The 13,159-nt window shown below is 44.1% G+C and overlaps 1 protein-coding gene across 2 annotated transcripts in view; it reads right to left on the bottom strand.

Annotated features, from left to right (window-relative positions):
* Positions 1-13,159, bottom strand: part of ZDHHC14 (zDHHC palmitoyltransferase 14) — a 274,178-nt gene that overhangs the window by 95,386 nt on the left and 165,633 nt on the right. For both annotated transcript variants that reach the window (XM_027082560.1, XM_027082569.1), the window contains exon 2: positions 8,289-8,449. In XM_027082560.1, the coding sequence (XP_026938361.1) occupies positions 8,289-8,449 (161 nt within the window). The remainder of the gene's footprint in view (positions 1-8,288; positions 8,450-13,159) is intronic.

Below are 13,159 nucleotides of genomic sequence, written 5' to 3' on the forward strand. Positions count from 1 at the left end.
GTCAGCAGTCTTCTTAGTGCCCCCAGCTGGGTGAGGATGGGCCTCTAATTTCCATTAACAAGCTCCAGGCTCTTGCTCTTTCCTTTGGCCATATTCTTGAACCACGTGGTCCCAATTTTCCCATCCCTTTCATGCCACTTGATCCTTTACTTCCCCTCCTTGCAGCACCTGGCTTCCGCCGTTCCCTTGAAGTTGACATTTTCCTCACCCTGGTTCTTTCATCATCTTTCCCCTTTTTGTGGCCTTGTATATGAGAAATGATTACAATTACAGTACTTTTTTTTTTTAAAGTAAAGCATGTCAACATTGCTCTATGTCATCACTTTGCTGATTTAACACAGACTCTTTAAAGACTGTGACATTGGTGCAGTGAGAGAGAGAGAGATTTCCCCTTACCTGAAATGAAGTGATAGCATTGCTTTTAGGAAGGAGTTCATCAGTTCTACAGAAGATTTTCCAATCTGTACATACATACACATATATAAGTCAAATCTTCAACTGTATTGAGAAACACCCAGTAGATTTAGGATGGGGACTACGGAGGTCACTAAAATACCTATGTAGATTTAGGAATTCAGGCTCAGTAAATACATTTGCATCAGAAACTGGCCGCAGTTCCAGCGCACAGTACATTCCCAAAAGTTTGGACTTCTACAGGAAGAAGAAATAACATAGGCTTCAACGAGCATCCTGGATGAAACACACCCATTCTTCCAAATCCTTCAGTAAAACAAAATCTCCAGCTCCTTCCATCCCTCAGAACTAGACCCTTTGGAACCTTGTGGTATTTCCCCAAATACCATAATTCTGAACTGTGACATCTGGTTTCCAGCTCTCCCAGGGTGGGATTTTTTTTAAAAGAGACGATCAGGAAGTTTGACATTCTAAGCAACCATTCTGCATTTCTCTAGGAGACTCACTACCCTTCCCTGGCATCAGTACACACTAGATGATTCTGGCATTTTCTCCTAAACAAGGAAATGCCTCTTCTAGAAGGTATTTCAGATATGGTAGGACACCCTGCCCCCCCTTCCCTTAACTCCTTCACAAGCATCAGGGAACAACTAGACATCAGCGAGGCAGCTCCAACAGGGCCGTCAGGTTGTCTGGAGTTTCCCTGTAGTTGTTCTTCTCCACCCACTTGGGCTCAGGATTTGAGAACCAGGCCCACTAGCCACAGTGTGCTGGACACGGCTCTCTATTTCTGACGGTGGCTATGACAGGGAGACCCAGCCAATGGGCCAGGGAAGTTGGAGGAGCAGATGATGCTGACAATCTGGGGCGGGGAGAGAGAATATAACTTACGGGCAAAGGGAAGTGCTACCTGCTCCAGGGGTCCCAGAAATTTCCCCTTGGGGCAACAAGATGGTGGGCAGTAGCAGGCGGTGGTTAATAGCACAGGGTGTCATGGCAGACCGACCTGTATTTGACTGCCAGCTCTGGTCAGATGACCTTCAGCAAATCTGAGCACCAGCTTTCTCTTACATAAAATAGGAACATTAATAGCATCTAAACATCATGGAGTGGCTGTGGTGAGTCTTAAATGAGATCATACATGGAAAGAAGTTAGCATAATGCCGGGCACAAGAGAAGTACTTAATAAAAATAGCTATTAATACTATTCTACCTTTTCATCGTGGACCAATAAACAAATTACTTTACAGGAAAAGGGCAGGGAATATTTTATTTCAGTGGACACAGGTAAATGCTTAAGCTGGTGCATAAAAGAGAAAGTCTAAAAGCTAATGAAGTAGCATCATAATAATGCTGGAAAGAACAGGGTAGAGAACAGGCAGCAGGGGAGAGCGAATGGGAAAGGCAGGAAGGAATCCCAGAGAGGCAGGTGCAGTTCAATTCTAGACAAAGTTCTTGGTCTAGCAGAATGTTCATGAGGTCCTGAAATGACCACACTGCAAATAAAAATTACACAAAGGATTAACTGCGGTAATTTTGGAGATGAGTAGGGAGGTGCAAATAAGAATAGGAGAAATGGACAGAAAATGTCACCTTCTGAAAAGAAAACTGGCAAAAATCAATCAAATTAACCATCTTTGATGCCTGCCTTTTTTCTTTTTTTCTTGCATATTCAAGTGTGGCTATCTAGTATACAGCATACAACGTGACTGCAAAATGTATGGGAAGAGGTCATCACAGAGCAATCACAGCCAATAGACTAGTTATAAGGCAAAAAATAAATGAAACCATCAATTTTAAAAGCAATTTTATGGTGAATATTACCAGTAGAAATAACTAACACAAAAAGAAGCCAATTATGGCTTACAAAATTCACACAGTAAAAAATTAAGTCACCAGGAAAATTTGTTGTAGTAGAAATAGCAGTTCTATAAGAAAATCTGGGACTTCCCTGGCAGTCTAGTGGTTAAGACACTGCACTTCCCAGTGCAGGGGGAGTGGGTTCAATCCCTGGTCAGGGAACTAAGATCCCACATGCTGTGGGATGCAACCAAAAATTGAAAAAAATTGGAAAAAAAAAAAAAAAAGAAAATTCATAATGGCAGCTTTCATAATATTAAAAAAAAAATCACAAAAAAATCTTAGTTATAAATTTTACACAGAAATCACTCCAATAAAAATAATTTTGGTACAATAAAAATGGCAATGAGAAAAAATTGGAAATAGTGTAGCTTTACAATAGAGAAAATTAAGGTCTTAAATGCGCTTAAGAATGTTCTCCTCAGAAAGCATTTTCTTCAACAAAACTCCATCAGTGTTATTAAAATTCCAATGAAAATGTTTCTACTCTTAAACATAGAATTAAGATGTTTTGGGGGAGAAAACTAACAAGTCAGATGGGTGGTGAACACACCCTGTTTCCAGAGCCCTTGCAGGAATTGCACTCTCTGGGACAGTGTAGACCTGAGCTGCTGACAAGGCCAGTGCCTCCGTGGAGGCAGGAAGCTGACTGCTTGCTTCCTAGACGGCTCCTCCAGAGGATACCCAGCCCAAGGACGGCTTTAAGAGGCAATGAAATATAAACTCCAGTGTTAGAAATGGTGACTGTTTCCGGGTACTACAAGGAAAATTCTTGGATGATGAGAATTTGACCAAAAGAGTATGGGAGAGAGAGAGAAAGAAGAAGAAAGGAGGAGGGAGAGGAGGGAGGAGAGGAGAGGAGAGAAGGCGGCGGAGAAGGGGGAGGAGAGGAAGAGGAGGGAGGGGAGAGGGGGTCAGAGCAGAGGGAAGGGAGGCGCAAACATGGGCACTGTCCAGCAGAGTGGTACTCTAGCCGGCCAGTAAAAGGTTCAGAGTGGAGACAATAATTCTTCAGATTCTGCCACAGCACAGGTGAATTTTTTAAAGGCCACCTGGCTTCCTTTAATCTGATTCCATCCTCACCAAGCAGCCATTAGATCACTTACTTGGGGTCGGGGTTACCGTGACACGGGGAGAGAGCTTCCTAAATAACTAGCCTTGCTTTTAGAGCCCAACAGGCGGAGTGCATATTTCAGCTTACAGTTGCCGTCCCTGTCTTGGCAACCTCAGGATGGGAAGAGATGCACACGGGACAGAAGGAAGGAGGGAGACCCGCCTCTTTCCCCTATTTTGATCCCTGGAAAGGTCTATCCCTAATTGAAATGAAATGCTTGGAGCCCGTGAAGGTGGTATCGTAATTTTTTCTAAGCCCAAATCAGTTGCTTAGTATCTGATCGTCCCCGAGTGAACTGAAAGAACTGAGTTTCCAAAACTAAAAAGTTTCCAAGCAGGACTCCAATGACCCCAGCAGGACCTCCCTGGACTCCTGTTGGCATTCTTGGCTGTCTTTTTAGCTGCAACATGAGTTATTGGGAAGGCTCTTTCAGAAGAAAGAAGTGTAAGGCGTTTCCAGAGACTTGGAACAGACTCTGAGACACACAGCCTCCTCTTCGCCACCCACTCCTCTCCAGAAATCTGAAGACGGGGTAGCTGGTCAGATGCTTGGCAAATCTTCAATCAGCTCCTCAGATGGACGGTTTCAAGTGGCTGTTCTGGGCTTCTACACGCAGAGAAATACAATGGATAATTGGAATCAATAGCCCTAATAATAAAAAGTTTCCAAATCGCATTTTTCATTTTTCCTTCTTTAGAGAGCACGAAATAAATGTGGTAGGATTTCATTGAAACATCATCTTATTTTCCACAGCCAAGTGATATACGGGAGAACTCCTTATAAAGCATTAGACCAGCTCTGCTGTTTATTTCCATCACAAACTGGGTCGCTTTTTATGAGAATCTGTGTTTATAGAAGGTGAAGAGAGAACCAAGTGGGAAAAGAGGAGAATTTTTCTCAAAAATTTCTACGATTTACTGAGCTAATCCTGACAAGAACCTCACAGGCTCTGGGTCCTTATTCCCATGTTGAAGTTAAGAACATGGTGGGATGAGGTTTAGAAAGTGCACAACTAGCCTAAAGTCCCACAACCAGAGGACGGGAGAGCCTTCTTCCTTCTCCTCCATCCTCCTCCTCTCTCCTTTCCTCTCTTCCTCCTTTTTATTTTTGACAGCTTTATTGTGGTATAAATTACATTACATAACAGTTATCCATTGTAAGTGCACAATACAACGATTTTAGTAAATGTATTAGTTTATGCAACCATCACCACAATGCATTTTACACCATTTTCATCCCTCCAACAAGTTCTCTCACATCCATGTGTGTGGTCAGCCCTCAGTCCTAGCCCCAGCCTGGGCAATCCCTGATTTGCTCTCTTTTCTGAAAGTTTGCCCTTTCTGGACATTTCATATAAATGGAACCACACAGTATTTAGTCTTCTGATTTGGCTTCTTTCAACCTGTGTCAACACTTTGCTCCATTTTACTGCTTAACAGTATTCCATTGTGTGGACTGACCACATACTGTACATCAGTTCACCCACCGATGGACATTTGGGCTGTTTCCAGTTTTTGGTTATTAGGTATAATGCACATACAAGCACGTGTATTTTCATTTCTCTTGGATATATACGGAGGCGTAGAATTGCTGGGTCATATGGTAACTTTAACTTCTTGAGGACTTTTGAGAAGAGTTTTCCAAAGTGGCTGCACCATTTTATGTTCCCACCTGTAACGCATGAGGGTTCCAATTTGTCCACATCCTCATCAACACCGTCCGTCTTTCTGGTTGGAGCCATTTTAGTGGGTGTCAAGTGGTACTGCACTATGGTTTTGATTTGCATTTCCCTAACAACTAATGATGTTGAGCATCTTTTCATGTGCTTATTGGCCATTCATATATATGCTTTGAAAAAAATGTTCAATTCTTTACCCATCTTTTAATTGGGTTGTTTGTCTTATTATTGACTTGTAAGAGATCTTAATATGTTCTAGATACAAGTACGAAATGTTTTATCAGATGTTCGATTTGTGAATATTTTCTCCCAGTCTGTGGTTTGTCTTTTCATTTTCTTAAATGGTATCTTTTGAAGCACAAAAGTTTTTAATTTGATGCAATTCAATTTATCATCTTTTTCTTTTACAGATCACGTTTTTGGTGTCATATCTAAGAACTCTGCCTAACACAAGGTCATGAAAATTTTCTCTATGTTTCCTTCAGAAGTTTTATCATTTTCGCTCTTATATGTAGGTCTATGATTCATTTAAAATTTATGTATGGTGTGAGGTAAGGGTTCAAATTCATCTTTCTAATATGGACAACCAGTTTCTTTACTTGCTATGTGTTTTTTCCGATTTTTTATTTCTTCCTGAGTCGTTCTTTTTGGTAATTGTGGCTTTCTAAGAATTTGTTCATTTGTCTAAGTGGTCTAATTTGTAGCATAAAGTTAAAATCCTATGGTGATGCCCCCGCTTTCATTCCTGATTTCGGTAATTCACATCTTCTCTCTTTTTCTCTGTCTTTTTTTGGAGTGGAAGGTCAGGGGAGTAGAGTCACAGGTTTGTCAATTTTGTTGACCTTCTCTAAGGACTAACTTTTGGGCTCACTCATATTCTCTGTTGTTTTCCGTATTCTGTTTCATTGATTTCCACTGTCATCTTTAAGACTTCCTTACTCCTACTTGCTTTGAGTTCAGTTTGCTCTTCTTTGTCCAGTTTCTTAAGGTGAAAGTTTCAGTTTCTGGTTTTTTCCATGCTCCACTCCAAATCAAGTCAGCCCCTCAGACAGAGATGCTGCTGGTTTTCAGGGCTTGTCCTGTCCAGGTAGAACTTCCTCACCTCTGAACGCAGGTTAGCGATTAGAGCAGCCCCAGGACAGAATGCCACAGACTCCCACTGTTCTTACCCAGAGTTCGTCAGTTTTTCATAAATAACCACTCCTCAAATTCCAGAGTCATGAAATGATTGTTTCTGACTATTTTGTCTAGGCTCATCATTGCCTTTCAGGGAAGGATGTGCCAGGCTACTCATTTCTGCCATGCCAAAGCCCTGTCTCTACAGTCCCTTTTCTCTCCTTCACGGGAAATAAAATTTGGTTTTATCCTTTACCCCATCTAGTTCTCTCACAGAATCTGTGTCTCTGGGGGGCGGAGACATGGGGGCAGAGCTGGTTTTTAAAAATTGCTTATGTTGAAAAATACTGCTCTGAGATTATCAACTTTAAGAAAAAAAAAACTAAACAAAACAACAAAAAAATTGCACTTCAGTGAATCATTCAACTTCCTCAATGTTAACGATGGAAAGTCTGTGCCTCTTAGAATCTGCATTCATCATAGAGAATTCCAATGGCACTCTTTATTATCCACTTTGTAAGGAAGGCAAACCCCCCCCCAGTTCCTGACCTTGCTGATTCTGCAGATGCTCCTAGCACTAACAGGGAGGTGGGAGGGAAAACAGGATCACAGCAGGAAAATGCTTAACGGCCAGTGTGGGGAGCTGGGCTGTCTGCACACTGCTTGAGTAGGAGTTTCGAGCTTGTGCCAGTTTGACATGGGCATAGACTACGCAGTTTCTAGAGGCCCCGTTCTATTCCTTGAAGGAAACTGGGCCTTCAAGAGCAAGAACATCCCTAAAGAACAACGGATGAGACCCAGGAGACCTGGGTTGAAGGCTCTGGCTCTGCCACTTTCTCCCATTTAACCACTCTGGGGCTTCGTTTTCTTATTTGTAAAATGGGTGTCATAATAAAGTCTTCCTCACAAACTTGCTGGGATGTGATCAAATTCAATGACCGTCATGGATGGCCTTTACAGATTATTAACAAGCTATAAATGTAGGCTTTAGATTATGAAATAATACCCTGTGTTCAAATCTCAATAGGTGGTGTCAAAGAAAGAGATTGTCTCCCCACTTCCCTACCTCAGGACACAAGGAGGCTGCAGCCCAGCAGACAACTCACATACACTCCCATAATCAACTCCTTTACTGCTTCCCTCCCAGGTGACAGGGATGAAGGATGGAAGCAGATGCTCAGAGAAGGACATGTCTGTGCTTCAGCACTTGGGGAGGTGGACCAGAGCAGATGGTACCTATCAAGACCCACACTTGTACCTCTTTATACTGTGGAAAGTGGGGGTCTTTCATCTGAGTGGGCTGTGAACGGAAGCCCACTGGGAGAGAACTAATTCTGTCAAATGATTTTTCATGCCTAAACTTTATGTTCACACTGAGTCATCACAGCCCCCTGCCACGCTTGTCAAATTATCACTGTACCACAGCAAAGCTGCACATTCACAAAGGCAAACTTTTAAAAGGAAGCTCTCTTTTTAATTAAAAAAAGGACTTTAAGGGTTCTTTGTATGAGGGATCAGGATTGGTTTTAATATCTTTAAAATGGATTGCTGGAAATTTTTAATCCTAGGATTTCCAATATCTAAGGAAAAATAAAGCCATTCATCTCAATATATACCAGAAATATACATCTTTGTTATGCCTTAATAAAGGAAATGCTGGATCCTAGGCTGGATAAATAGGACAGCAGTCTAAGATGTAACGTTTCCAGGTTTACATCATGGAAACCAGAGTTCAGCTATGATGATAATAAAAGGGAATGAAGAGCAGCCACCAGGAACTACAGCTTTCACAACAGAGGCTCCTTCTCAGAGGGGACTCGGACGCTCGGGTTTCAAAGAGCTCGGTGGCAGCGGGCTGCCTGACGGCACCGCCAGCTTGCCTCCAGTGCACCGGTCCCTCAGCCTTACCTCCGACCACTTTCCATCCCACCTCCTACTCAGGTCATCCTCAGGGCAAGTGAATGAAAACTTCGGGACTCCTCCCCGGGGACTTGGCACTGTCCAGCGCCCAGCCCCTCCTGCACGGGCTCCTCGTTTGTCCTCCCGCACTGGGGCTGAGCACAGGTGGAAAGTGACCAGAGGCTAAGGGCGGACCTTCAGGGTTACCTATTTGCCTTTCCAGGTCGGCGGCTTCATCAGGTGTGGCTCGCGGAAGGACGCCAGGGTCGCTGAAGCTGGTGCGCAGCAGGGTCCCCATCACAAAGAAGAACAGAATGCCACCGACCACGGGGATAGCAGGGGTGATTTTCACTGCTAGATACGGACAGCTGCCAGCAGGTTGGGAAGGCGGGGGGGAGGGGAGAAAGAAAGGAAATACAATGTCAGTAATCAACAGTGATCACTCTGTATTTTCCAAGAAACTAACGGCTTTTTTGGAGAAGCAAAATTGATTTCCATTAAAAATTCATCTATGTTTTAAGCATTTACATTTGGGGAGGTCTGCAATTCTCTCTTGTGGACAATTTAACCCCCCTTCTCAGCTACAATAATCCTCTGCTCCCACCGTGGTACTCAGGAAAGACACTGGCAGAAAAATTAAAATAACCCTGCTTGTACAATCCATGTAAGATGCACAGAGCTTGCACCCTTTGTCCTGTAAACAGAGCACATGATTTATGGGACTCTCCACCCATCTCTGGAATTGCATAACATAGGACGACACCAGCTTGGAACTGTCTTCATCATACCCGGCCTTTCCTCCCTGGGTCAGACAACTCAGGGCACGGAACGCAGAGAACCACAAGCCACCCTCAAAAGGCAAGAAATCACTTTTTCAATAGTTTGGAGCTAATCTATGCAAAAGAGGTTAATGAGCTATGGAAATGTACTTGCAGGCCGTTTCCGAAGAGGATTAAAAGGATTTAGGCAGCTGGAATATAATAGTCTCATGCTCTTCAAGAAGGCATCTGAGCTACCAACGGATGAACACGGCGCATCTTGATTCTACGAAACCCCTTCACTGTCCTGCAGTGAATGAACTGACACGCAGCAGGGGCTGTGATGAGTCAGGGAGAGATGCCCTTGGGACAGACTGACATCTATGCCAGCTGGCTCCAGGGATCCAGGAACCAGGCTTAAGCACCACCCTGGTCCACTGTCATTGCTCCCTGACTCTGCAGAGGCGGTGAGAGGCAGAGTGAAAAGTAGCTTGGTGCCTGGAGCTGGGTGAAGGATGGCCCTGCAATGACTATGGTCAGTGTATTGTCATCACATTCAGTAACCTCATGGGCTTTGAGAAACACCACACAGAATCATGGAATTGTCACATCCAGAGTGGAAAGCACCTCCCAGATGGTCTGCCTCACCAGGGGATACTCTTCCAGATACTCAAGACCACACAAAGAGAGGGAGCTGGAGAAGAAAGGGTTGGAAAGCTTTGCTCAAGAGGTGAGCCAGGGGGCTCATTCCTGGGGTGTTGGGGACAGCACCCCACTCCTGTGCAGTACTTGCAGAGAGGTGGCAAGGTCTCTGATGGGATGGCAAGGGGATGCTGGCAAGCATCCAGGCCTCGGGGACCACAGGCCATGGTCCCCTTTGCTGAGACCAACATCAGGCAAGTTAGAGCATCTAGTTTTCCAGCGGCTGGTGACTCAGGTCTATGTGGAGTGGTTACTGTGAACTAAAGACCAAGGGCCTGTCCTGAATCCCCTGCTCTGCAGAAACCAGAGACTTTCCAGCCACTTTAAGAAGATGGAAGAGCAACCCCAAACATGACTAGGTAAGATTGCCCACCAGACAAGTGGACTGCGGTCTCCAAGAGAATCACCTGATTTAGAGACACAAAATATGTGACATTTCTAACTTGTCTCATCTTTCCCACACCAGCTCCCCTGCAGAAACAGAACAGAATGAACGACAGAAAGTATCAGATCACACTTGGGCTGGATTGCCTGTTGTGACTTCTCTTCACAGGATTCATGGGAGACCATAAAAAACTATTAGTTGTCTGTCCTGCATCAACGTCCCCGCCCAAACTCCCAGGCACTTAGAGCCTTTTTGAACATCGTCAGAGATTCTCATAGAAAAGAGAATTCGGCAACGAGGACAAGAAGATATACAGGGATTGCTGTGGAAAAAAGGAATACAAGAGTGTCTAAGCTGAAGAAATACCCTTTGTGAAAGCATTCACTTTAACTATGGAACGGACTTTTTTAATCCAATGGATTTTGTTGCGTAAAAAAGAGTCACTGCTTTTCCTAGAGTGTTTTCAGACAAACACTAACATAACTAAACTCTTCAGTGGTTTCCAGTTTTCTTAAAAATTTGATTTTATAATTTTAGGTACTGAAAAGCTTCAAATGAAACACTTTCCTGCAACAGAGATCCACTAGTTCTGAAAATTAGAAAGAAACCATTTAAAAGATGGTGCTGCTTGGGGTGCCTCCTGTTTTCGTTTTTGCTTTGCCTTTGGGAGCCCTTCTTTTATTGGGAAATAAATACAGAGTCAAAGAGGTGGGCCAGCCCTACAGCCTAACACAGAACTTGCATTTCAACTTGACACATGTAGAGAATAAAAGTCTTGTCAGGAAATCACCATCTTCCCTTTAAAGATTCAGTATAAAGTGACAATCAAAATCCCATTTAATACTGCCCTGAAATGTTCACATGGCTGCATCCCAGCTCTAGGGTACAGTGCAGTGCCAGGGGCTACAAAAACAGATACCTTTCCAAGGCGTGTCTATTACGTTAAATGGAGCATGTTTGGACTGTGACGTGGAGCTTTTATGAAGAGCTGGAGATAAATATCAGTTGCTGCAAGTCTATTGATTAAATCTCTGACTGTGATATCAATCAAGTTAATATCAAGGAACTCAAACTCCAAAGAACATTAGAAAGTATTTGTGTCATAAAATATGACTGACATTATCTTTGTTACTCTTATTGTCATATAAAAAGCAACCTGAAGTTGTATGAAGCCTTGAAAATGTGCTAGGGTACCACAATCAGAAATAAACACAGTCCATATTAAAATTGAACCTGATACTAATAAACTTCAATTTATATAGATTAGCCTTAAAATTTTGTTTTAGTCCAAAAGAATCTACTCTAGGTGGGCCTCTTTTTTTTTTTTTTTTTTAACAAAATGGTTAGGAAAATGATCAATTGTGTAGAGGAGAATTTTTCCAGAACTGAAATTCATAATTCAACAGAAGAATGCCTGTTTGAACAAAGGCAGAGAATACAACAGGCCAACTGTTTCCTCTTTCTCATTATTAATGAGTTTCAATAAGAAACAACTGGAACAGTTGTTAGGCAGCTGCACCCAGGTCACAGCTGGACAATATTACCTGGAGGGACCAGCCAGTAGGATGTGATCCACCTTGGGTGTTTAGGGGTGGAATTTATTTAGCTCCATTTGGCTTCTCCAGAGATGGATTCTTCAGTGCTGTTGGAACCCTCCTGTGGAGTTGATTTAGTAGATCTTAGGTTATGGTGTATTTGTTTTTCCCTTTTGGTTCTGAAATGTAACTTGGTTGACCTCAAGAGTTTGCCTGCTCACAGCAAGATGTCGTTAATGAGTAAGCCATGTCCTAAACGGTTTCTTGTTGTCCCAAGTGCACTGTATGTAAAGCTACCCACTGCTCCAGGCTGATGGCTCTGGAGGACTCCCACCGCTTCCACCCGCCTCTCCCCACCTCCCGCCGAGGATGTCTGCTGCCCTTGCCAATATCTGATATTCAGGATTAGAGATCAACGTCTTTAACTTTTCTGTCCCCTGGCACATTCTCATGGAGGAGACAAGACCCTGTGATTTAAGTTGTTTGCACTTGAGTGTCAATTCATTTATTCAGCCCTGGTCCGGGAAAGGAGGAAGACGAAGAATCTAGTTGATGGGTAAATGCCTACCACTCTGTGAAAAACTCAGACGGATCCTGACTTTTCTGGTCATGAGATGAAGGTAACAGAAAGTCCTTCAGTCACTTTAAGTGACAGACAGTCTCATTAACCATTTCAAAGTGTAACAATCCTAATTACCAGTGGAAATTTCTAACTTGGTTTTGTGTTAAACCTCCTCCCCCTCCCCAGCTGGCCAAGTGCCGTTTCTGGCCCCTCTGTGGCTGGAGAAGAAAGGACATGGGGGTAGGAAGGGGGCCGGGATTTGGAAGGCGCTGATTTGGAAGCTCTGTTACAAGGCGGCTTTGTGTTCTCTGGGTCTACCAGATGTATAAACCTGTCCCACTGGAGTCTAAGTCCTTCAGAAGCCCCCTGGAAGCCAAAGGGCGCTGCCCCGGGGGTACCCTTCTCCTCTCTCCCTCTTCTTGGGTAGAGAGGAGACAGCCTTCCTCCCGCCCTAAGGCCCATCCTTCTACCGCACTGTGGCCCCATTCCCCACCTCTCATGAACCTCAGGGGTACTGCCCTGAATTCCTCAGCTCCCTGCTTCTTGCCTGGGGGACAGCAGAACATCCATCTCAGCCCTCTGCCTGCCCCACTTCAGGTTACCCCAAACACACCGACACATCTCTGTTCCAAAGCCTGCAATGACTCCCCTTCTCCTGCCAAATCAACTTCAAGCTCCTTCTCTGGCGCCCATACCCCATGGTGCCTAGTCTCCGGTCTCCCCTTCTCATGTCCTGCTCTACCCCCCTTTTCACACATACGGGGACAGCAACCCTGACCCCTGGCCTTCCCAGAAAGGCGCCTGCCACCCAGCCTTGGTGTCTGGAACACCCTCACCCCTAACTCAGCTTGTTAAAGCTGCCCCAACTTTCAAGTTCGCATAAGGACTTGGTGAAAAGATTTTCTGGGCTCTACCCCCGAGCTAAAGTGCTGGCTTCTTTTCCTAAAGCTCCGTAATATTTTTGTTTGCTTCTCTTGATGGTACTTGTGGCTGTTTGTGGACATGCCTCATGAAACTCACTGGACTGGAAGTCCTGGAGGGTGAGACTGGGCCCTGGTCAGCATGTGTCCTTCACAGCGCCGGGCACAATGCCTCGCACAGGGTAGCTATTTGACAAGTACTTGTTGAGCAACTGA

This window comes from Aethalodelphis obliquidens, unplaced genomic scaffold, assembly GCF_003676395.1.
Source record: "Aethalodelphis obliquidens isolate GAN/ISIS:26980383/991018 unplaced genomic scaffold, ASM367639v1 scaffold3, whole genome shotgun sequence".
NCBI classification, from domain to species: domain Eukaryota; kingdom Metazoa; phylum Chordata; class Mammalia; order Artiodactyla; family Delphinidae; genus Aethalodelphis; species Aethalodelphis obliquidens.